This window comes from Petromyzon marinus, chromosome 1, assembly GCF_048934315.1.
Source record: "Petromyzon marinus isolate PM22_M1 ecotype Great Lakes invasive population chromosome 1, UKy_Petmar_22M1.pri1.0, whole genome shotgun sequence".
Classification (NCBI taxonomy): Eukaryota; Metazoa; Chordata; class Hyperoartia; order Petromyzontiformes; family Petromyzontidae; genus Petromyzon; species Petromyzon marinus.
In genome coordinates this window covers 28,960,944-28,987,272 of record NC_133667.1, presented here as the reverse complement: position 1 = coordinate 28,987,272, position 26,329 = coordinate 28,960,944, and the positions used below count along the sequence as shown (strand labels likewise).

Here is a 26,329-nt window from a genome sequence, read left to right as displayed (position 1 = left end):
GCTCCAACCAAAAGCCCCCCTCCCACCAATAGTGTGAAGGCAAATGTGTATAGCCTGCTGCGTGGAAAAGATGGAAGCGGCCACCTTAGGCAAGAATTCTGGCCAGAGCCGTAACACCAATGAGTGCTGGTGAAAGGACAGGAAAGGCGTGCCCCACGGTGAAAGCCTGAAGCTCGCTAGTCTCCCTGGCTGAAGTGATGGCCACCAAAAAAATAGAACCTTGACAATCAGTGCCAGTTCAGAGTTCTCACCCCCAAGCGATTCAGTGACTTAGACGAACGTATTTTTTACTTGTTGGAAGTGAAGTGTGAACCCTTGGGCTAAAATGTAAGCTCTTACTTTCTCGCCACTGTTTTTTTTTGCTCCAGTATATATTATACTGAACGCTGTTGTGGTATAAACTAATGTCAGTGCAGAAACAAAAACGCAACCTTAAATCTATTTCTCTTAAGAATTATGGAGTTCCTACGTTGAATCGCTGGATTTGAGTGCTGTGGACCAGGACAGTGAAAGGGAGAGGTCTCAAAAGCATTTGTCATGGCCATAATTCATAATCTAGCCATTGCTGCATGAAATCCTCCCCAAGCAATCACCGTCAATCACAGTCTCTAATGTAATTCCTATAGACAAGCCAATTTTCATTCCATCTCCACGATGGACATCCTCTCGTGTATGTTACCTTCCTTGGGCTCCCACTCCGTCGTTAGTCTCGGCCATTGTAACTTTCTAACCTGCCGTTAACTTTCTGACCCGTCCCAAATGGATATCTGTGAAAAAAAGAGCTTTACAGCTCATGGTATTCTTCCAGTATAAATAAAGATTCTGATTCTGATCATCCCTTGCAGCAATGTGTTCTGTCCAAGTCCACTTACTTTCCTTAACAGTCAACGTGACTTGTCTAACGCATGTTTTGTTCTCTTGATAAATGCGTTGCACTTTCTATCTTTCAGACACATAATTGTGCATACTTTTTTTTGTTAATCTTTTAATAATTATGCTACACTGCACTGGGGACAGAATACCAGTCAAATGAATAAATAACCATAGTGAGGTCCAGTACAGAGGTGGAAACAAACAAAATCAGTTCCTTGCGTGATGTATTGCGGCAATGCTCTACTATGAGATATGACGATAGGATGAGGAGTCCTTTATCCAGAAGTGGTCAGGCAATGGCTTATAATGCTGTAAAAAAAATTAAGGAGCACATTTTACATATAAGATACACATTATATATACACACACACACAACATTTTCGAATTAACACTGATCTCAACAAAAATAGAGTTGAAAAAGTGTGTTTTTTTGTGCTTCCTTGTTTGCAATAACAATGATAAAAGGTGTTTCCCACCAAGCTTGTTACCAAAGTCAACATCGCCAACATTTTTTTTTAATATCTGACAATGCACTCATTGTGTGGAACGAGAACTGTCGGTTCCCATGGCAAGGAAGATCGTAGCCCCGCTCCCAATTGACACACCCAAATGAAACCCGGTCTACTGTACAGGGTGGTCCAGATGTATTGTGACCCCCCCCCCCAAAAAAATAATTGACCTCTAACATTGTTTTCCTTTGCATATTCGCATCTGTTGTGAATAAACCTTATTTATTTTAAACGGTTGATACGATGATGTTCAATAAAGTTATTAAATGCCATTGTTATATTGCATTACACACCCACTGGTATGGAAACATATTTTTTTGAGAAATCAAAAGGGGGGGGGGGCGTCACAAGACATCTGGACCATCCTGTACATTGAGATAATGGCAGAAAATGAAGTTCAAACTACGGGGTGATCCATTTATAGACACCTCACCGATTTATCATGGTTCTCCCAACTTTCAACTCAACACGCAACATGCAAACTATAGCTTAGAGAAGACGAGGAGAGTATTAACATATATTAGAAGCGTACTGAGATCCGTGGGAGCAATGTAGCGGCTTTGAAATAAAATGTTTCTTTCTTTACAATAATACCTGCATCTCCTTATTAATTTAACAGGGTAGCTATATAAGGATCACTTCCACAGGATTGGGGCCAAGTGCGGTTAAAAGAATGAGTCCAATGATGCATCGATTCATATCAGTTCATAAGACTCGTGATACATGCATATAAGTTGTGTGTGCAGGAATTCTCGTGTTTTACTGTTTTATACAAAATATACGCAAGCAATAATTGTAAGAATATCAACTTGTGTAACGCGCACAGCATTCGCTCACTCTTGTCGAAAATGACTCAGGTGTAAGGAACCACAGTCAAGGCAGCCACGCAATGAGCTGGTGCCAACAATTGCCAATGATCTGTGATCCTCTCTATATTAAGGTATCATCGGTCAATTAATGTGTGTATACGGAACACCAGGAGAAAACACATGCATGCGTGGGGCAAATACTCCATCCCATACAGTTTATGCAAAAGATTTCACGAAAAAATGTTGGTGATGAGACAAGAAAAATAGTAATAGCACAGGCAACATTTTAAAATTAGACAAAACATTATTCCATCAACTTGAGGCCCTGAATTACTGTTCGATCAAATCGCAAGGGAAGTTAACCGTTAAATCCCAAACAAGAAGTAGGGGTTCTCAACTGGGGGGGGGGGGGGGGGGGTGGGGGCATGCCCCCTTAAGGAGCTGAAATGAAGACAGGGGGGACAGTTCCACAGAAATAACACCAGGGTAGGCGGGGGCGTGGGTGCAAAAGAATAAAAAAGGGGTCTGTGGCTCAATGCTGGGTATGCACTGGCCGACCAATGTGTGACAGCATCCCCTCTCACTTTCCTCTCAACAGCCGACGAGACGCTGTATTGACGGCAATATAAAAACAAGACTGTTCACTCCTGTTGGTCGTGGATTGCAGCCACTGATTCCTGCCCTCCGCGCTCCCACAACGCCCCCCCCTCCCCCCTAAAAAAGGGGTCTAGTGAAAACTAAAAGGTTGAGAACCCCTGGTCCACAGATCAACACAAGAGTGTTATGTGTTGTCAGCATGGCACATCTCCAGACCATACAGGGCTTGGTGCTGTTCAAGCTGTTTATAGCAACAGCTGGATGCACTCACAAGTCAATATTAGAAGTATTTAGCTATTTTTAAAAGTAAAGAGGGTAGATGACTATCCCTTCAATTTATTTGGTGTCATACTCCGTGCTCACAAACAATGTCATTATTTACCTGACGACAGATATTGTTTAACTGTTTATATATTTTGATTTAAAGCTTTCGTGACTGCAGGGATTCATATTCTTGGTTCTTTCGGTAAAGTCACGTAGAAGGGAAACAATAAAATAATAAAAATATAAAACAATAAAATTCTCACGACGTTTCGACTGCAATCATCATCAGGTGTGAAAACCACAGCAAGAAAATTTGAAAAAAGTTATTTGTGTGGTTTTCACACCTGATGATGATTGCTTGTGTTGCAGTCGAAACGTCGTGAGAATTTTATTGTTTTATATTTATATTATTTTATTGTTTCCCTTCTACGTGACTTTACCGAAAGAACCAAGAATATGTTTTTATATATATAAAAAAGTACTCGTGATTATTTGCTTTTTTGTCAAGATAACAGTGGATGATGAAATGATTGCAGAAAAACGTTGAGTGCGCCTGAGCAAAATCAAGACTTTGTTCCATGATTGTACTGGGCACCGATTTGTAAGGGTAATATTATTTGCTGTTTGAACTAAGTATTGCACTTAAGATCATTAATATGGTAGCTTTTAAGATTCCAAGACAAATAATTGAATACATTACGTATGATTACAGAATTAAAACTAAAATATTAAATTACTTCACAATTCCCAAAAGTGTGCCAAACTGAAATAACAGGTAAAAAAATGGTATTTAATCAAACATAGGTAAGGTGTTGTCTTTTTTGTCAGTTGCAGTGAATAATTAACAAACGCCTAACCATTGAATCCAATAGTTTATAAATAAATCACATTCAAAATAATCATCTGTAAAAAGTGTAAGCTAACCAGGGTGAAAAGACAGGAAACTGTATGACTGTATATGAAAGTTACACACCGAGTACGAAAGCTTCATTGTTTCGATTTAATTCCTGAAAGCATTACATTCCCCATGTTCGTAAAAAGTGTGCGGGCGCTTTAGAGTGCAAAAATCTGCGGGTGACGTGAATTGCTGCCGCACGGTCTCGTCAGACCACGGTAACAATGGCGATGTGTCTGTCAGACATGGCGATGGTAACAATAGCGATGTGTCTATCAGACACATCGCCATGGTAACAATGGCTTTGCTTGGAAAAGTTCATGGCACCAAGCCAACAAAGGAAGAAAACCGTCAGCCACGCCACCGCTTATCATTTTTGGCAATCACCTGGACAGAAAAATGCCCCCCCCCATTTCCACTTTTGGCTTGGCCAAAAGAACAACATGCTTTAGCAGGCATTGGTCACATTTACACAGCTGTCGAGATGGCATATGTAACAAGTACGACCCTATTTTTTTGTAAACACATCCTGACATATTCGAAAACATTCTTTATTGCATCCACCAACACAAACCAGCTGTGTGATGAGCATTAAATGGAAAAAATGATGTTTGTTAACTTAAGGTTTTGCTAAAACGTAGGCCAAAATTACTTGTGAACCCCAGCTATGGCCTCAGATAAAGGAAGCCATATGGTTTTTGGGAACAAAAAAATGAATATCCAAGTCAGAAGATTTGTCAGATAGGTAAAGTTGCTCCTCACACTCATGATCATAGTTCTCCCTACTACCAGTGTCATCCAAGGTGGCAGTGATGTCCTCTGAATACTAATGCTTGGCGCATTCCTACATCTTGTGGTTTGGAATGTTGGGGTTGTTGCTGACTTCAGTAACATTTTTGTGGCCAAGTAGAGAAATACTTTTCAGAATGCTGTGCTTTTAAAATGCTTTAACTATGGCAGAGTTTATATCCTTTATTTGTGAACAACCATGTGGCAATTCGTCACATCATATTCACAGTGACCCCAAAAGTAGCAACCAATTCATTGTACAGTTCATCCAGTGTCTTAATGTAGAAGAGTCTTCTTGGGAATGGCAGTGTTTCAGGTCACTTTTGAAAATTAAATAAAAATCCCTGCACACTGTATACAGATTACCTCGTGAGCCAATAATTCATCCAGGTACATATTTGGATAAGATAAAATACAGTAGTCCTCAGAGCTTCTATTTGAATGTGCGTATCTAGGGAACAGCAGTGCAGTGCGGTTCAGACCCATTGACCCGAGTTAAATTTCAGGTTTAGAAAATAAGAGGTATCTGAACCTGCCCCTGGCCTCCACGAAGTTCATAGGCACCTGCTGCAGTGTGTAAACAACAGCACTGGGGAGACAAAGGGCAGCCAGGTTTGTGGTATTGGTCACCACCTTCTCAATGTCCAGCGTCAGCCTTAAAAGGTCCCCAATAGTCTGTAGGGCTATATAGGGTTAATGAATGGTCAAGAATAAAAACGGAGTGGCAGTCAAAGAATGGAACGTGTCTGAGAGCATGTTCACCTCAGAGATGGAGCGATGAAATCAGTTTGTGTGTAGGTGCTGGATGGATTGTTGCATTGCAGGATTGTGAGAGGTGGAGGCAGCTTTGGAAGGCCTTCATCCAAAAGTGGACCGATTATGGCTGATGATGATGCTGATTATGGTGAACAGCATCATGTCAATTCCTATTGGATGTTGGCCTCCCCAAAGACAAAGATCCCCCGTATAGCCTGTAACAAACTGTTGGGGCAAGTGCTGTTAGCGAGTAGCACCTATGACGTCAGACACAGCACACGAGGGAGTGAGTGGCCAGCACCGTGCCCGACCGCGTTTGTCTCCCTAGTGACAATGTTTACACATTCTACTAGATACTCATTTGAGGCCGAGCCGGCCGAGGGTAGGCCCAGGACCGGTTCAAATAATCACCACTGGTGTTGGCCCTGAGCGGGGACTCGAACTCGGGTCAGCAGGTTTGTAGCACAGCGCGCGAACCGCGACACTACCACTCCCCACGATGGGGCGTCCACACACCATATACTACAAGCAAGAAAGACCATCCATCAAGCTGGCAAGTGCGAGCTGGTGAACCAGTGGGAGGTGGGGGGCATTCAGGACCAGTTCAGATATCACTCACCACCGGTGTTACTCGTGGCCAGATATCGAACTCGGGTCACTAGATTTACATGTGTGCTAACCACTGCACCAGGGCACCACTCCTAAGTGATGCTCTATATTTACGAACTAAAGAGGTCGCACAAAACAGTGATCTGCGAGCCACCGCGCCTGTTATCATTACCTGGTGACATTGCGAATGTAGCCAGAAGGACAGTCTGGCAGGCAGTCTCCGTGATGCAGGACGTTCTGCGTGGAGTAGTCGTAGGGCGCTTGGCAGAATTCCGCCGTGACGCAGCGCCAGCCATCGTAGCGATAGGTGCCCAGTGGGCAATCCAGAACACAGATGCCCTTGTGCCAGTAGTGGCGACACGCCAGGCAGTGATGTTCACTGCCCGCTTGGTGGCAGCCACCTAAGCACTCTTCGTGGCAGCACTGGCCCGATTTGGTGCACGCCCGCCGACCACATTCCGGTGGGCACACTGCAAAAGCATACGGAAAACAAAAAAATATCAACAAGTGCATGTCTTGTAACGTTTAAAAAAGACAGGTCATAAGGGCTCAATTCGTGCTAAATGTGAATGTAAAGACAACTTTTCTCGCAAAAATGCTCTTGAATGATAATAAGGAATAATTTCTGTTTGGCATGTAAGCATTCAAATGATTGCAGTATCGCTGCTGGCACATAAAATGTGTTATTAAATTAGTCTTATTTAATGGCAACTGTATTCATGGAAGTTTATTATTTCATGTGATACGAGCCGTTATTTTCCCTTCTTATGCAATCTAACCATATAGCGTCATACACACAGACCTATAAACGTTGAAAAAATAGCATCAGAATGCAAAGTCAATGACTTTGCTCATGTCAGATGATTCACGAACAAATGCATAATTATATTGTTACAATATTATTATTTTTGCAGGAACAACTTTGTAAAGTGGGAAAAATCTACATCATATCACAAGATGTTTCCATTTTACAACAGATAAAACATTTCACGTAAAGCCCAGGATTGCTTCCAAACTTAAATATGAATGTCAGCCTCCATTGTTTTGTGTGATCACAATTAATCAAGCGCAAGACATACAAACCATAGAGTAAACAATACAAGACTTCCAATAAACAGTTCCCTCTCCCATACAACCACACATGGACACCGACACAAAGGGCAATACTTGAGCCAACAGACTTCCACACTGAGACAGCCCAGAACTCCATATCGTGTCATCATGAAAGCAACCGGATGGAAAAACGGTGAATGATTTTAAAAGTTCAGATGTTCCGCAAAGGCTGAGAAAAGGCATCATACTGACAAGAACCACTGTGGTGAAAATATAATTTTTTGCACACACAATAACTATTAGAACAAAGTACAAGGGCACTATCTATCTTCCATAGCTTTTTCAGTTTTTTTTTACAGTATTCATTGCTTTGTGGAGAAAATTGGTGAACAGGGTTAAATATTACATCTTAATTCAACAAGCGACTTGTGAGAAACAATTAGATTATACAAATGTATGCGATTGCTAACAGCTCGAAGAGAAATAAGAGCTCTGTCAAAGCAACCAGTCAAAGATATTAATCGATTAAGTGTGGTTACACTTATCATGAAGTTCACCAGGACATCCTTGCACGGACGTCATGTTTCAATGAAACAAAAGACACTTGTAATCCGAGCTTTGTTTGCGTCCGTGGAGCCTATTTTTTTCTTCCCGAGCGGTCATTCAAGCCTGTTGCATTGCCATTCATACCGCTGAAAAACTGAGACTTCTGGGAAGAACAGCTTTACCAGCTTGCAAAACAACCAAGAAAACCACATTTCTGCATGACCGCATGTCAAGCAGACAACTTTCAAAGCAAGTTTAAGAATGTTCCATGCTGTGACTCGCACTGTGTCTAATGGAAAAAAATATTTAAGAGCTACTCTATAAATAATAAAATGTCGATATATGTAGTGGGTTAATTTAAAGGAAGAATAACATTTGCAGCTGCAACTATTAAGTTGTGAAATGTTATTTTTCACGTGCTTTACAGCTAAATTGTGTGCTTTTAAATCACACTTAATCGTAAAAAGACACATTTATTCATTAGTTCTTGACGTATTTGTTCATTCATAAGTTTGTCCACTTTCCAATACAAGACCTTCTGTTGCGATATACAATATAAGAAGACCTGGGTCCTCTTGTGAAAGTAGAAAATCATGAATTGCAACCTTCCTGTCAATCCACTGCTGGATGAAGGCCTCCTAACGCTGTCGGCCGTAGGGGTTGTTTAGCCATGCTTCACCGCGCAACCCAACGCGAGTTGGTGAAGCCAGGGGTTGTGTGGAGAGGGGGGCAGCACCTAGTTGAGATATCATTTGCCACTGCCGACCGCTATGCAGCATCATACCGGCAAAAACACATTTCCCCAATGAATAACAAAAACACAAAAAACTAACCACCCCCCCCACCCCCCTTGCAAATTACAGTGAGTGACACAGTTAGTGCAGCAAACTGGATGGAACCAGTGTGGCCTGGGGGGTTAGAGACAAATGGCCCCATTCATGGGGGAGAGAGGAAGAGTCTGGCTTGCAGTCAATGAGCACACAAACTTTGTGGGGGGGGGGGGGGCACTTTCCTAGCCCTGACGTCATCCCGTGGAGCCATGTCACAGCAGGCAGACGGGGGGGACCCAAATTTGACACACCAACATTTAGGCACGAAGAGGTGGAAAGAGATTTAAGCAAAGAGACGTAGAGACCGTACGCACGTGCCATGTAACCAACTGTTATGGGAGGTGGGTAGAGAGGGAGGTGGGGGGGTGATAGCCAAAAATTACTCACATTAGAGATCACAGACAGTGTACTATGTCGCCGTAAATGCGTGATATGCGTTACGCTTCAATGAGATTGATATTCGAACGCCAAAAACTGGCCACCCCCCAACAATTAACCTCGCTTTCTCCTGTAACTCAAGTCGTCTGCGCTTAACAAACGGCAATAACCTCGACCGCGATGTAATTCACCGAAGGCCAATCAGCTGTAGCATTGACATATTTACTTTCGTCCCTGCTGACGGCAGAATGCAAAGTTCAAGTTCGCGGAGAGAAAGAAAAAGTTCAGGTTCACAGAATCACCAATGTTTTAGCACTGCTTTATAACGCAGTGCTAAAACAGAATTAAATATCGTGTAAAGTGTATCATAAACTATGAGAGACTGCAACAACGAAGTGGAAGTGTTGTTTTTATGACGATCGCCATAATAATTCTAACAATGACTGATCTATTCATTATTCGCCTCTGTGGTTCCCTACGAAGCTCGCCCAACTGAGCGATAGGGATCCATTGCTTATGGGAGTATTTCCACAACAAGACGCCAGGGACTGCGCTCCGGATCACAATGTCAAAGCTTTCAAACTTCAGCCGGTATCCACGTCCCCTGCCCTCAACCTCACACTGCCCGGTCTGCTAAGGTATGGTCAAATAACTGCTATGACCTGCATGGCATGGAGAGGGCTCCTTTGTGCAGCAGTGACTTGCTAAAAGGCCGTGTTATAGAGTGGCCCAAGTGAACTTACTGAAATAGGCACACGTTTGTTTCCTTGGGTAAACTAACCGTTGGGTCAACCCTGTATATGCAGATATAGAGGCACATCACAACATCACAAAGTACACAACTATGGCGCATGAAGTCATCGAGTTATATGTGACTGAACGTAGTGCATTAGTTTTCCTGCGTAGGTTCTCAGTGTTGCTGTAAAGTTCTAAACATCGGATATTATGCCGAACGGATAAAGCGGTACCAACCCAAAAACCCACCGGAGCACGAGTACATTGTCCACTTCGTATGAAAGCAATGCATGTGATTTCGAGTTCACGTAGCTTCTGATTAATATTAATCCGAATAAAAGTACAGGACATAAAGAGTGTTCATCGATTGTACTCATGGCTGTATTGTGTAAGTGGCTGCTTGTCCAAGTTGGGGTTTTTGTAAATGTTCACAAAAATAAACACTTTAAAATGCTGTATTAACTTTTTTTGGCAAACTACAGTAGTCATATTGGGAACATTATACGCCTAACCACAACACCCAGGAGAAGTGGCAAAGGACAACCTAATTATGTTCAACATTTACATTACACTGCATATACAATGAACATTTTAACACGTAGTCTTTCGCGACCAATATTATAAAAAAAAATGTTGCAATTTTTAGTTGTTTTTGTTGAATGACTATTGCTTTTTGTCCACGGCGTTATTAACATGACATCTTAAAACGAAATATGGAAAGAAATAAACACTTTGGCGACAAGGAAAATTTTACAAAATGTTAAATGTATTGAATCACATTTTAGTATCACTGATAACTGAAAAAAGATGCCTACCACTCGTAGTGGATGTATATTAGGTGGGTAAATATTTAGTGCATTAAATGGTAAGGATTCATGGACCATGGCAGCATGAACACCACTAGAAGCTTTGTCACTTGATAATGTGGGACAAATTTGAACAATCTTCAATCCTACCCCCTCTTTACACAAATCACAGTTCAACGAATCAGTATATGAACCTTATGGCAGTACCCCGGGGTACCATAGTACCGCGGCTCTCGCATAATGTCCGTGACGCAGTCATTTTTAGTCTGTTGATGGTCGGCGATGCGGCAATCGACTCATCTCGACGAGCTGTACACGATGTACTACGGTGCGTACGAGCGTTCAGGGTTTCAGCGCAACCGTCCTCGCTGCGTTTCGACATAGCGGAGTAGCACTGATTTCGGACTGATTGGTACCCCCAGTCGCGGAGTTAAGTACACCCCTGGAAAAAATAGTGTCCCAGAAATAAAATATTTCATTGCCTCGGCCAGTTTGTATTATTTGGTACCCCGGGGTACCGCCATAAGGATCATATAAAAGAAAATACATTTCAACAATTATGAATACGCATGTACAGCACGTTTTTTTTTCAATCTACTGCTGGATGAGGGCGTTCTTACACCGTGTGGACCACGGGGATTAAATGTCCATACTTCACCACGCTAGTCTATGTGGTTTGAAGAGAGAACAGATACTGCAGCATAGAAATACAGTATGTACAGTACCTATTTAGCTGCAGTGCGATATGCTGCCACCGTGAAGCCCCCTACATCAATGAGAGTGAAGTAGGTTGATGTATTTTCAATTCGTGTTATGACCTACTGTATGCATACCTGCCAACTCCTCATAAGTGCCCACCCTATTACAGACCAATTCAGACCTTATTGGTCATCCCGTGAACCTTATAAATATCAACGTTCATCCTATACAGTCCCATCACAAGGGAGAAACACGAACAGACAAAAAAAATGGGTTTGCCCGTATTGAAACGGATGTACGGCGTGTGGATGTGAAAACTCAATTCCCTGTACAAGAATACAGGATAAACCGTATGGGTTGACATGTGTATTTAAATAGTTCACGTGACATCTGCAGACGCTAGAGGCGCTAGATCTACCTCAATGTAAGAATAGAGATTATGCACTCTATACACCAATTTGTGACCATAAATAGAATCATGAAGGGGGTGGTGATCCATTTACAATTCAGAATGCTCAATAAAAGTTGAATAAGTCCATTACCAAGTACACTTGTTGCACAAAAGACAAGGACAACGACCCCCGTATAGCCTTAACACACTGTTGGGGCAAGTGCTGTTAGCGAGCACCTATGAAGGCCAGAACGGCACACGAGGGGGTGGGTGGCCAGCACCACGCACAGCCGCCTTTGTCTCCCCAGTGGCGATGTTTTTACGCACTGCACCAGGTACTAATTTGAGGCTGAGTCGACCTAGGGAAGGCCCGGGACAGGTTCATATAATCATCACTGGTGTTGACCGTGAGCAGGAATCAAATACGCACACACACACGTGCACAAATGAAAATACCAATCGCCATTTTGGTACCTATGTAGTGCCATGGATGGGCTGCACTTGCAGGCAATGACAACAGGCAGCCCAGAAGCAGTTGAAGCTCTGTGAGGTCACTGTTGGACCTGTACCTTGGCTGGGTCAGGTCAGGTAGCCTCACATAGGATATTATAGCTGGAGGCGTATAATATACCAAGTGGAAGAGGTACTCGAGATCAACTGTACGAAGAATTGATGTATAGTAGTTATGGCGCGTGTGTATAATAAAAACGTGCCCCCTACGTAGTGTCTCCGGAGCAACACTACACCTACACAAAGATCATGGCATTGTCGAGAGGGACTGTCTTCACTGCATGAAAATACGACCAATCTCTTGAGTCGAAGGCTTGTCACATCAGGATGAAAATAGCTTTTTTGGTAACCTTGACACCATGAGCTGCCATCGTGACAACCTAAAAACAAAGGTTAGCGTGCTCCACACTTGCATCACAGGAGCTGCTCACCAGGCACTTTAAGTCACCAGCACCCTAAATGTTGGGTTTCTCGCAGGCTATAAAGTGTTTTTTTTTCAGTTTTCATTTATTAGGTATAGCCCTGTGAACCATGACGCTCTTGACTCGGGTGCAACCGCAACAAACAAAACATGAACAAAGAACATCGTAAAGTGACGACGCACAACAGAAACATCCAGGAAAAACCAGTAAAATCTTCCAGAAAAAAGAACCGTATATCAACGCTGTGTGAAAAAAAACACAAATGGGACGCAAGTCTAACAATAAAAACCATAAGACAATTTAGATAAAGTTATCAGGCTAACTTCGCACTTCAACAAACATGGCTTAACCATACGCTTTCGAAATCACCAAAATAAATCAATAAAAACAAAGTAACAGTGATCATAGGAACTGTGATTCAAATTTAACAATAAACGATATACAATACATGTACGACCAAACTTTTCAGCCATAGCTGGCAGCATGAGTCACTCCATAACAGCAGAAGTATCAGCAGGATAATCTTAAATTTTCAATGCACCTTTCAAATTCAGCACGCTATAATTAAAACCCAAGATCATACTTTGCAGCGGATTTCAGGCCACTCTGCATAGCAGTGGCAGTGGGGGGAGGGGGTGTACAGCTCCTCAAGAGCAGTTGAGTGCAGATCTCACAGGTAGTGATCCAAGTTGCAATTTATTGGCCATAGCATTCCAGACCCTGGTGGCATCAACAGCTAAGGACCTTCGTCCAGTATCTGTACGGCAATAAGGAATGTGAAGCTGGTAAATGAGGTCACATTTGTTCTTCGAAACAGTGAGGAAATCCAGCAGGTAGTCTGCTGATTTTTTTGTAAGTACATCATGAATAAATAAGATCTGATGCAAAAGCCGTCGATCATTAATAGATATTAAGTTTGACCCAATGTAGAGATCACAGTGGTGGGTCCTATATGGGCAGTTCAATGCAAATCTTAAGGCCGAGTGATACATTTGGTCACGCTTCTTCAGTACAGTACTGGGGACTGATTTATATACGATGTCACAGTAATCAAGTAGAGGAAGTATGGTAGATTTTATCAATTCCAAACGGAACATAGGAAAGAAGAAATGATTGTGTCGATACAGAAAAACAAATAGTAATTTTGTCTTATTACCAATATAATCAATGTGATATTGAAAATTCAGTTTTGAATCCAGGATGACCCCAAGATACTTATAGTATAGTGAGAAGCATAGCACCTTGGTTTTGGAGGTATTCAAGACTAGTATTATTACTGTATTGTTTAAAAATTACAACAAAGACAAGACAAAGATCGCTCGTATGGCCTTAACAGACTATAGAGGCAAGTGCTGTTCGGGAGCACCGACAAAGAAGGCTGGCAAGGCACCCGAGGGGGTGGGTGGCCAGTACCACGCCCGGCTGCCTTTGTCTCCCCAGTGGCGATGTTTACACACTGCACCAGGTACTCATCTGAGGCTTGGTCGACCCAGGACCGGCTCAAATAATAATAATACTAATGTTGGTTGGCCGTGAGCAGGGATCGAACTTGGGTGGTCAAGGTTTGTAGTGAAGTGCGCTACCCACTTCCACCACCACCGCTCCTCACCACTGAATAGCATCAGCAGCAGCGTGACAACCCTATCATTGTGTTTTGCTTGTGGCGGCTGCGGTGCTTAGCAACATCAAAATGGTGGCAGACGGCTCTCCCTTCACTGCTGCCCTCCCCTCCTCCTCTTCCCTCCCTCCCAGCATGGCCCCCCACCGTATGGCGCATACACACACACAGAGAGAGCCCGCAGCCGTGCGAGCAAGACGACGGCTGGCGCGCCGTACAGTAAATCCTCAAGCACTTAAGTCAGCGGGCCAACAGCGGAGGAATCCGCACCACGCCACGAGGAATTCTAACAGCGAGCCCCAGTGATCTCGGTCCCTTCTACCACAACCAACCAACCACCGACCATCATCCACCACTCATGTGCTGAGAATTCCACCCCCCACCCCATGGCCCATCCTGCCAGCTTTCCAAACACACACGCATGCGATACCAGCACGCTTGATCTCTTGCATCGATTATTTTAGAATATGTAAAAATGTCTATACACAGCATTATGTATTTTTTTATATTTGGGAAAAGCAGTAAGATTTAGAGAAATGTGTTCTGCTGCGTTTGTAACCCAGGAGAATGTATATCACTGTATTAAGATTAACACTTTGGTTTAAAATGGATCCTTATTAGTTACAAAAAAACTACCGTACTATATGGTCAAACAAACTTTTTGCATGTAAATATTGAATTCAGGGGAAAAACAATCCTCTGTAAAAGGGAATAAAAAGAGTCTGTTAATACAAAGGAAACATTCTACGAAAAAGGAAGTCTGCCAGACCTGATGGTAATTGATTGAGTAAAACTATTTTTAACGTAAATAATAGCTAATTCTTTCAAAAGCACAAACTCAAGAGATTTGATTGACCGGTACCGATTGCAAGGTTTACGAATACATTTTCCATATGTAAAGTATTTTCAGCGTACTCACACCTGCGACAAAAGCGCGTAAATTAGAGGTTCACGTCTGGTAGCGATCGCCACAACATTTTGTCTGTAAGACTAAGGTGTTGCTTTTCATCAATAACACATTCCTGCGGAGGGGGCTGGTAGGAAATTTTGAAATAATTATTAAGTAATTATGTACGGATATTTAAGCCAAACTTGTTAGGGTCGTGCGCAGAAGAAAGCAAAATGAAAAGTGAGCAGAATTATAAAACGACGCCAGAAAGTGCAGTGTAAAAGAGGTCGCACCGGAAAGTGCAGTGTATAATCCCCTGCCTCCTGTGAATTAATCCCAGTTGGGCTTCCAGTCGATATAAGGGCACCACGGGGTGACCAGCCCCTCCCCACCCAGCCCCTCCCCACCCAGCCCCACCCCTCCCATCCCCCACCCAGCCCCACCCAGCCCCACCCAGCCCCTCCCCACCCAGCCCCACCCCTCCGACGTGGACAGACATACACAATTAATCCACTGCCTCCTGTGAATTAATCCCGGTTGGGCTTCCAGTCCACTACGTTTCCTACCAGTAAAAACTAACCTCACCATACAAGCCCACACAACTCGCTCAAACACTGGAAGATGAAGCACTGGCCAGGCAAATGTTGATAAGGCGTGCAAATATACAGGAGTTTCTGGACAGTCAAGGAGTTTAGTCTTCCAGGTTTGTAGACCTATCAAAGGGACCCCCGCACATGTTCACACTTTCCGCAGTTTTAGTCTCAACGCTGGTATACCAGTTTGTTTAAAAGTGACAATGATCAAAGACTATGGGGACAAAGCTTAGAAAGCTTAGCCCATTGGATGGTGGCACCTACGTTTAGCACGGTGGGCTCCGTACGGTGCAAAAAGTTCAACATACATACACTCTTGGTTCTTTCGGTAAAGTCGCGTAGAAGGGAAACAATAAAATTAAAATATAAAACAATAACATTCTCACGACGTTTCGACTGCAACACAAGCAATCATCATCAGGTGTGAAAACCACAGCAAGAAAATTTGAAAAAAGTGGAGGTTTTTTTTAACGTTAGCACCACGGAGAGCGATTTGGCAGTTATTCAGATGGACAAGTCCATCTATGTTTGGAAAAGAGGGGGGAGACGAAAATAATGGATGCGGTCTGAAAGCCACCGTAAGCGTGAACAATTAATTAAGACCCGAAATGGTTTATCAAATCCTTCCAAAGATTGCTAAGCCAGAATCCATCTTCTCGGTTGAAATTGTCTCCATTTCTGTATATGTGGATAGCCTCATGAACAAATCTCTCATGGTAGACAGATGGCTTGCAGAGAACCTCTGTCTTGGAGAAGTCAATGTCATGTGAGCCTACTGAATTATAACAGTGATCTGCCACGGCAGAGGTGTTGGTCCTACCATGTTTTAGGTCTGCTTTGTGTTCACGGATGCGGTCCGAAACATGTCGTTTGGTTTCTCCAATCTAACTACTACCACAGAGGCAACTTAGTTTGTAGAAGCCAGGGTACTGTATGTCCGGAATCACATCTTTTATAGACGGAACCAGATCACGGATTTTATGTAATGTGTTGAATCGGACCTGGATCTTATGTTTATTCAAGATTTTGGAGATCTTTTTTGTGATCCCCGCAATGTAGGGTAAAGTGATGGTTTTGAATGGCTCCTCAAGAGGGTCCTTCTTCATGGTTGCAGTGATAGCTTTGCGGATTGTGTAGTCGGAGAAACCATTAGCCTTAAGAGCTTGGTATACGTGCTTGAGTTCACTGGCTATATGTTTCTGGTCGGATATGCATTGGGCTCTATGGTGCAGAGTCTTGATGAGGAAATTCTTCTGGGATGGATGGTGGTGGGAATCCGGTTTCAGGTAAGCATCCGTATGGGTAGCTTTCCTGTAGACAGTGGCTCATTGAACCATCAGGTCTCTCCACCCTCCTCTTTTCCGAACATAGATGGACTCATATTCTTAGTTTTTTCGGTAAAGTCACGTTGAAGAGAAACGTGACTTTACCGAAAAAACTAAGAATATGAATTACTGCAGTCACGAAAGCTTTAAATCAAAATAGATGGACTCGTCCATCTGAATAACTGCCAAATCGCTCTCTGTGGTGCTAACGTTAAAAAAACGCCACTTTTTTCAAATCTTCTTGCTGTGGTTTTCACACCTGATGAAGATTGCTTGTGTTGCAGTCGAAACGTCGTGATAATTTTATTGTTTTATATTTTTATTATTTCCCTTCTACGTGACTTTACCGAAAGAACCAAGAATGTGAATCCCTGCAGTCACGAAAGCTTTAAATCAAAATACATACATACATCAAGACCCAATATGGAAATGTTCATAAAATACCTAATTATGCAAAATTCACACAGCACAGTTATAATGGTCCCACTATTGTATGTTTACCAAATTAGCTATATCATATGGTGGCCCACCAGTATTCTGTGACCAAATGAAGTCCAATGCTATCATTGGCAAACAGATTCATGAAAAACAAAATGCTTTAATAAATGCATCACTTTCTTGCTGTGGCAAACAAAACACTGAGTTTAAAATACAAAAAATTATATTGCATTGCAGGGATCCAGTAAGTTTGTCTCAATGAAAAAATAGGCCATTGACGATTGACTCACATATAGTGATGATAACCATGTGTTACAAATTACACTTTGTCAATAAATGATGGGTAATGCGATTTTAATTGATTTTATTCTGATCCTATCTAGTTTCACAGCCATTTTACATGATTGCATTACCATAAGCCTGGTACACATTTGTTTAAAAACCTAAAGTTCTTATCATATACATATTACAAGTCAATGACGTGTTTTTTTTTCTAAAGGAAAACAGTGCTTCATATCTAAAAGTCGTTCTGCATTTGTTTTAATCGCAGTTGCTGAGCAAATGCCCAAAACTCAAAGTGGCCACCAACAACCAGCATTTTTATAAATAAGAGTATTGACTCAAGCTGTGCAAGACACAAGATGGTAGTGAGAGAAATGGTGCTGTTTGTTCAATAAAATTTAAGGCATAATTACAGAACTACATATGTAATGATCCACTTCATGGATCAGAAATGATGTGGAAAAGTTTATTTCCTATTGAATGAAAACTCCTTTTCATAAATATTATCCACAATGATTATAATTACGGCACTTTGTGAATTACATTGCTGGACGAAGGCCTGCATCGCGTCGTGTAAGTCATGGGGTTGTTTGACCTTACTTCACCACATTGGTCACAGTGCGACTTGGTGAAAAGCAGAGATCGAGGACCGATTCAAACATGCCTGCCAATGATGTGAGCCATAGTCACAAATACAAAGGCAAATAGGATGAATTGAGGGTGCAGTACAGATCTCTCAACAGTTATGCACAAAAATAATGGATAAAAATAATTGTGGATAGCTGGATTCATTTATCGGAAAGTATGGTGCACGTAATGTACACCATGCATTGGCGGCATTGGCAGGCTGCCTCGGGAGATGGCAGCAATGATAAAAACCTCAATGGACGTAAACGAATCTTTGTTCATCATCGTCAACACTATCATCACAGATGTTGGATTATGGCATCAGCAGAATCTTCTAAGTAATTATCCTTTACCCATCTACTTAGACAAAGTATAGTTCATCTCCTGCATGGCCATCAACCTCTGGATGTCATGCCAATGCCAGTTCTGGAAAGCCATCTCTTGTGGGCAGTGACTGGCATTCGCGAAGGCAATCATCAACCCCTATCATCATCTTCACCATCATCGTCAACACAAGTGGTGACAGCGGTTTCTACTAATGAAGGCTACCACGATGACTATCATGTTCAAAGATATCCATCACTGTCATCATAGCCTTCCATCATAATCATAATCATTCGTGGGCTACCACGGATAATATGATGATCCGTGGTAGCACCTCACTGTGGGGGGCTAATTTTATTCACAAATCATGGATAACAGGAAAGGTGATCTACAGCGAATTGGAAACCTTGTGGATTGGCCAGACTCCAGTTAAAACGAATGTATATCTGGATGGCACAGTTGGAGGACTGGAACCCCAGCACTGAGATCCTGGAATGAAAACTACAGCCACCTGTGATTTATCTGTGCTCTCAAGTATAGCGAGTTGATGGTCTTTTCTGATCACCGATGACTGCATAAAAATATATATTTGTGTTTTTTCCACTTAGTGTGGCTTACTCCAGATCTGGGAATCAACATTTAGTTTGACATAAAATTAACGCTCTTTATAGGGCACAGAATAAATTTGCCCCGAGCATGCGATTAAAGCGGCAAAGTGAAATTACTTCCAAGGAATTGTGTGACGTTATATTCCTGGACCATTCTCCTGACAGGGTGGTGCATCGCTGGCTGTAAGAGCTCCAAATGGAAATATCTCCATCTCGCATATGTAGCATGGCGTGGACAGCACCATTTGGAATATATTTGGGAAATGCAAAAAGCCACAACGGCACCTGGAGATTAGACGAATATTACTTCCCCCAATTAGAGAAATGGTGGAAAAGGTAAGGAGCGATTGTTTTAAAACAGCCTTGGCAGGTTTGGGGAGAAAATGTTACATAATACATAATTCCATCAAAACAAACAATAATTTATAAGACCCAAAAACCCGACCATTGATGAATTCAGAAATGTATGCATGGCAGTAATAAGCAAGCACAAATTAACAAAACTAACGAGTGAAGATGGCCAATGTTGCCCGGTTTGTGATAAGAACACGGTTTGTGATAAGAACACATAGGTGGCATTTGAGACAAATGAGAGTAAGAAAGCATTAATACAACGCACAGAATACCAAACTTGAAAATAAATGGTTTGAAAGCATTCATACATCAATGAGATCAAGCAAAACGACAGGGCAACTTTAATCACAGGAAAGGTTTTGTGATAACTAAGCACGGTTTTATTAGGTAATTTTCACCTCGAGTACTATTGAATGTTAGAAATGTAAACACGCCACGTAATCTATTACTACAATGTTGCTTTTGCCAATGAGCCAGATTATTTAAACACTTTATTCCATTTCCCCCTGATCAGACTTGCTTATCTCAGTGTATTTTCTCACTTACATCCCTTTCTCCTCCCTTTTTCCTTTCAAATTTTATTTTCTATTAAACTCTCCCTTTCCCTTCATTCCTGCTTCACCAATACTAAATCACAGCTGGGGACGGCTACGAATATTATAGTTTTTTTTTCCGGTCGCTTGGAACTGCGTGCAAAACCTCAATTTTTGTGGGCCTCTGTTGGTGATTTATGAAGATATTAAGTGATTATTATTTTAAACAGTTGTCGCAAATATTAAATGGCGTCTATTGTGACCATTGCAAAATGTATAAGAAAATAAAATGTTCCTCTGCGAGTTAACACAAGACACACAAATGAATAACCAGACCAGATGCCCTCTGTGAGAGGCCATGACAAAGATTAACATCCCATCTTGTCTCTAAACCATCATCTCCCACACAAGCTCAACTCGGACTGCATTACATTACAAACAAAGGCTTCTGTGCCCATTTACAAAAGGCACCCCATCTGGACAGTGGAGGGGAAAACACCTTTAAACCCACTTTACCCCAATGACAAAAAGGATCTATATTCTTAGCTCTTTCGGTAAAGTCACGTTGAAGGGAAACAATAAAATAATAAAAAAATATATATAAAACAAAAATTCTCACGACGTTTCGACCATAACACAAACGGTCATGTTACGGTCGAAACGTCGTGAGAATTTTTATTGTTTTATATATTTTTTATTGTTTTATTATTTCCCTTCAACGTGACTTTACCGAAAGAGCTGAGAATATGAATTACTGCAGTCACGAAAGCTTTAAATAAAAAAAGGATCTAACTTATATTTTCAGATGCACCCCCACAAGAACTGTGCACTGAAATGATTACAATGAGCAATCCAAAGGAGAGCGCCACATTAGTGAACGGGCTCAAGCTGTCTTTCGATATCGACTTTTGAAAGCTGTTGGTAAACACAATGAATAGGATGTTTCCACTCAACAAATTAGTCCGAATTGTCATTTAGAATACAGATCTATAATAAGTCGTCATATATTGAGAAATCCCCGACAAATATAGGCATATCACATAGAGGCTCGTGTTAAAGAAAAATATTTTCAATTGTGTCAACATAATACACGCAAAGAAACTCAACAATGTCGGGTAAAGTTAATACTACAATACTTAGACCTGCTTCGTATTATCATTTGTAAATGTTTAAAAAAAAATGCATTTCCACATTTTAACACAATTATTGTTTGTGCTTTCAGATAATACCGTCATTTAATCCAACAAAGGTGCATTGTTGTTTTATATGCCACCGAAATGAACGCGGAACGGCGGCACCATTGTAACCTATCCGTCGCATGAACTACCGCATTAAATTTAAGGAATACTGTACAAATAGCTTTGTTGCTAAGCAATGCACACCCTCCCCCTATTGCAGGCAGGCAGGCAACATTATTTAATGTGGCTCAGCCCATACCCACCCCCTCATCTGTTTGCCTCTGCATGCTTCCGACAATCAAACCCTCGTCTTTCCCTCTTCATTCACCATTGCGGGCAGCCAACATTATTTAATGTGGCTCAGTCCATACCACCACCACCACCACCCCCTTTTCATCTGCTTGCCTCTGCAAGCTCCCTACAATCAAACCCTCCTCCCTCTTCATTCACCCCCAACGCCCCCCCCCCCCACTCCGTCCCATTGCCCGCCATCCCCGCCCCCCCCCCCTTAACTCCCCCCCAACAATCCCTTGCCTGTGGAAAATTCCACTCCTAACTGGTTCCCCATCACCGCTCTTGTTTACCCAGTGACTCACACCAAAAACCAGCCTAGTAAAAAAAATTGTGGGAAATAAATTATTCGGTGTCTATTGCAATTTGCGATACAAAGTGGGGGCTCCCCCACACCCACCCATTTTTTTTATCATAATCTTTTTTTAGGCTGAAGGGATCCCATGAGCTATGAAGCTCTTTTTTCACAAACGTCCAGCAGACCCATGGGACTTCTCTTCAAGTGCTGTACAAAACCTGGGATAATATTGGTAGGAAACGTAGTGGACTGGAAGCCCAACCGGGATTAATTCACAGGAGGCAGGGGATTAATTGTGTATGTCTGTGGATGTCTGTCCACGTGTATCCGGACACCCGGATATATAACAAATGCGCTTCTAGTGGGCATTACTGGTAGGAAACGTAGTGGACTGAAAGCCCAACCGGGATTAATTCACAGGAGGCAGGGGATTAATTGTGTATGTCTGTGGATGTCTGTCCATGTGTATCCGGACACGCGGATAAAATGGGAGGGGTGTGGCTGGGTGGAGAGGGGAGGGTGGGGAGGGGCTGGGTAGGGAGGGGAGGGTGGGGAGGGGCTGGGTAGGGAGGGTGGGGAGGGGCTGGGTGGGAAGGGTGGGGGAGGGGCTGGGTGGGGAGGGTGGGGCTGGGTGGGGGGTGGGAGGGATGGGGCTGGGTGGGGTGGAAGGTGGAAGGGGTGAGGCTGGGTGGGGAGGTGCTAGTCACCCCGTGGTGCCCTTATAAATCTCAACGTTTAACCTACTCACGCTGGCTTGTGCCCGCCCTCACAGTCGGGCATATTTGCGGTATACACCACGCCGCCGTTGACCCTGGCCATTGACCGAGCAACCCAACGTTCCTACCAGCTCCCTCCACAGGAATGTGTTTCAGTGTTGCACGCATTCACTGATGTAAATTTTATGATGCAATTGTGGGAAAATTCTGGTCAATGATGCATTTACAAACGCTTATGATTTTGACTTACTTTGCTGGAGCAAATATGGCAAGAAAAAAACATGGTGAAATTGTAGTATTTCCACGAGCAATCCGAGAGACAGCCTCCCATCGACATGGCATGCGGCCCAGCTGCCCAAAACGCCTTATGTTGTTTTTTCCAGTAGTTTCTTCTGCTTAATATTGCAAATGAAGGAAAATGTCACTAAAGTTATTTTACACAACCAGCCACAGACGTAAAACGTGGTCACGGATTAGGCACGAATGAAACGATACACGTAAGCTCAAAAATAATGAATTATTACTTCTGACTTCTGCCCCATATTGCACCGGTTTAAACCATTTCAAGTGTAACCTTAAATATGCTGTGCTCATCCAACACATGATGTGCCAATGCTCTATTTTGGGTTGTTTTGAAAATGAGTAACATCTGTTATTTGTTAAAACAAAAATAACGTTCTATTTTTAAAGGTACTACAAAGGAATAATGTAAACTCTTCATCACTAATTATGAAGTCGCTGACATCCAGGAGTAAAAAAAAAATGCTCAATGAGAATCTGGCTAACAGAATGTTGAATTGTGGATGTTGATTTATAAGATTAAAACAATACTTGTTACACTGTTGAAGTCAGTCGATTTCACTCTTAAAAGGATGCTATTACAGGATGGAACAAAACAATCATGAACAAAAAATACTGGGAAATTTTGACTTAAAACTTTCGTGACTGCAAGAATTAATATTCTTTGGTTCTTTCGGTAAAGTCACGTAGATAGAAAAAGAATAAAAAATAAAGTGAATTTTTATTTAAGAACAACACAATAACACTAATGAAGACTGTAGCCTGGTTCTAAGCAGAGTGTACTGGCAGTCTATAATGTAGACTGTAGCCTGGTTATTAAGTTTGGTGAGTGTACTGGCAGTCTATAATGTTGACTGTATCAATGGTTCTTAACCTCGATGAGTGTACTGGCAGTCTATAATGTAGACTGAAGCCTGGTTCTTAACCTGAGTGAGCGTACTGGCAGTCTATAATGTAGACTTATTCTTGGTTCTTTCATTAATTTAAATACAATAAAAATAAAATATAAATAAAAACAAAAACCACGACGTTTCGATCGCAACACGAGCGGTCGTCGTCAGGAAAAGGGGCGTTAGCCTCTAAAGCCAAACTGTTTATAAAAGTTTAGAGATGGGCGTAGCCCAAGTGTGTCAGCAGCATGGGCGGGGCAGCTAATGTTAATGTAGGAGAGAGCAATGCCAATGCAGTGGGTCTACGTCGTGGTTTTTGTTTTCATTTAATTTGTATTACATTTAAATGACTGAAAGAACCAAGCATAAGTCTACATTATAGATTGCCATTACGCTCACCAGCTTAAAAACCAGGATCCAGTCTACATTATAGACTGCCAGAATGCTGGTTAAGAACCAGGCTACAGTCTACATCATAGACTGCCAGCACACTCACTATGATTATAAACAGGCTACAGTGTACATTAGTGTCTTTTGTTTATTTTTTATTCACTTTATTTTTTATTATTATTTTTCTATCCATGTGACTTTACCGAAAGAACCAAAGAATATAAAAATACTGGGAGCCGAATATGATTTCTTTGTTATAATGAATAGACATAAATACAATGTTGCTTTATGTCTGTATGTGGATATGTATGTGTCACATGAACAAACCTTTTTACAAATCCACATTTTTCAAGACATATTGACAAATATGATATCGATTGAAAGCCCGTCGTCTCTAGATGTACAAGCAAACCCAACGTTTTTCTCCATGACCTTTCCTTATGGCCACAAAAAAACACAAGAGCTTATGTGAACGACAACATTCAAAACCATGGGGGCGCTAACGTTTATGTAGACTGCAAAATGAAATGTCTCTCTGCTGGCCGCCAGAATCAATCATCATATTCTTGGTTCTTTCGGTAAAGTCACGTAGAAGGGAAACAATAAAAAAAATATAAAACAATAAATTTCTCAAGACGTTTTTACTGCAACACAAGCAATCATCATCAGGTGTGAAAACCACAACAATAAAATTTGAAATTTTCACACCTGATGATGATTGCTTGTGTTGCAGTCGAAACGTCGTGGGAATTTTATTGTTTTATATTTTTTTATTTTATTGTTTCCCTTCTACGTGACTTTACCGAAAGAACCAAGAATATGAATCAAAATTTAACCAACCATCAGTCGAGCAACAGGGATCCCCCCTCCCTAACAATAGCCGAGGCTGCAGAAAGCCATAAAAGAGCACCAAGGAACCTGTTGAGAGAGGTGCTGGATGGAAATATTCATTGAATTAAGCACGAATGAGGAATGAGTGATGGAATAAGGTAATGAGGAGGTGCAGTCGTATGGTATAGTGCCGTGGTAATACTGTAGTGATACAATGCAATGCAGTGTGTGTAGTCGTGCAGTGGTACAATGCATTTGTGAAGTGGTGTGATGTAGTGGTACAGCGTGTACTATAGGATTGTGGTGCAGTGGTGTGGTGGGAGTGCCGTTTGGTGTAGTTGACATTGAGGGTGTAGTTTAGTGGTATGGTGTACTTTTGTGGTTGTGTTAAGTGGTGTAGTTAAATTGTGTAGTAGTGTAATGGTGTAGTGGGGCAGTGTATTCATACAGCGGGTGTGGTGAGGTGGTGTAATGTAGTAATACAATTTTTTGATTTGTCATAGGTGTGTGGGTGTGACGTGTGAACGATGAGGCTGGTGGCTGGTGAGTGTGAGTGGTGAGGTGAGTGTTGTTCGATCTCTGCTGAGTTGTGTGTGTCTGGTGAGTATCAGCACAGGAGTGTTTGGTGAGCGTCTACCAAGTGGTGAGGTGTCAGGTGTGCCTGATGAGGGTCAGGTGGATGACTGGTGAGTAGTCTCATGGGAGTGGTGAGGTGTTTGGTGACTGGTGTCTGGTGAGTGTCTGTTGGGTGAATGGCAGTGGTGTCAAATTAGTGGTTAGCATCTTGTGACAGCGTCTGGTGGTGAGCAGTGTCAGGTGTCTGGTGAATATTGAGAGTGGCCAACAGAGAGGTGGTGCAAATGGCCGAGAAACCTTTAAGGGGACAATCGGTGATTGAAGGGCACCGAGCCGATGGGGAATAACAAGATATACAAATCTTGACTTAAAGTTTTCATGACTGCAGGAATTCATATTCTTTGGGTCTTTCAGGTAAAGTCACATAGATAGAACTTTATATTCATTTTTATTATTTTATTGTTCTATCTACGTGACTTTACCAAAATACCCAAAGAAAAAGATATACAAAATTATTGGTCAAATTGGCAGATTTATAAAAAAGTGACAGTAGAAAAAAGACATGCTTCACAACAAAATAATTGTAATTCAAACATGAACAATAATTCTTAATTTCCCCATAATCATTGCATAATACAATTATTTTCAAAAGGCAATAAAAACAAATCAATTAACATTTGCTCATTCCCTTGAAAATATTGCATCTCAAAAGGGCTCTCACCTGTTACTATTCATAGGAATATTGATTTATTGAATCATTAAGTGAGTGAATGTCGGCAAAATTCGATTTTCCCCTC

At 41.9% G+C, this 26,329-nt stretch overlaps 1 protein-coding gene across 1 annotated transcript in view; it reads right to left on the bottom strand.

Moving 5' to 3' along the window:
• Positions 1-26,329, bottom strand: part of LOC116939503 (insulin-like growth factor 1 receptor) — a 120,771-nt gene that overhangs the window by 43,376 nt on the left and 51,066 nt on the right. The window contains exon 3 of the mRNA XM_032947952.2: positions 6,274-6,571. Coding sequence (XP_032803843.2) covers positions 6,274-6,571 — 298 coding nt within the window. The remainder of the gene's footprint in view (positions 1-6,273; positions 6,572-26,329) is intronic.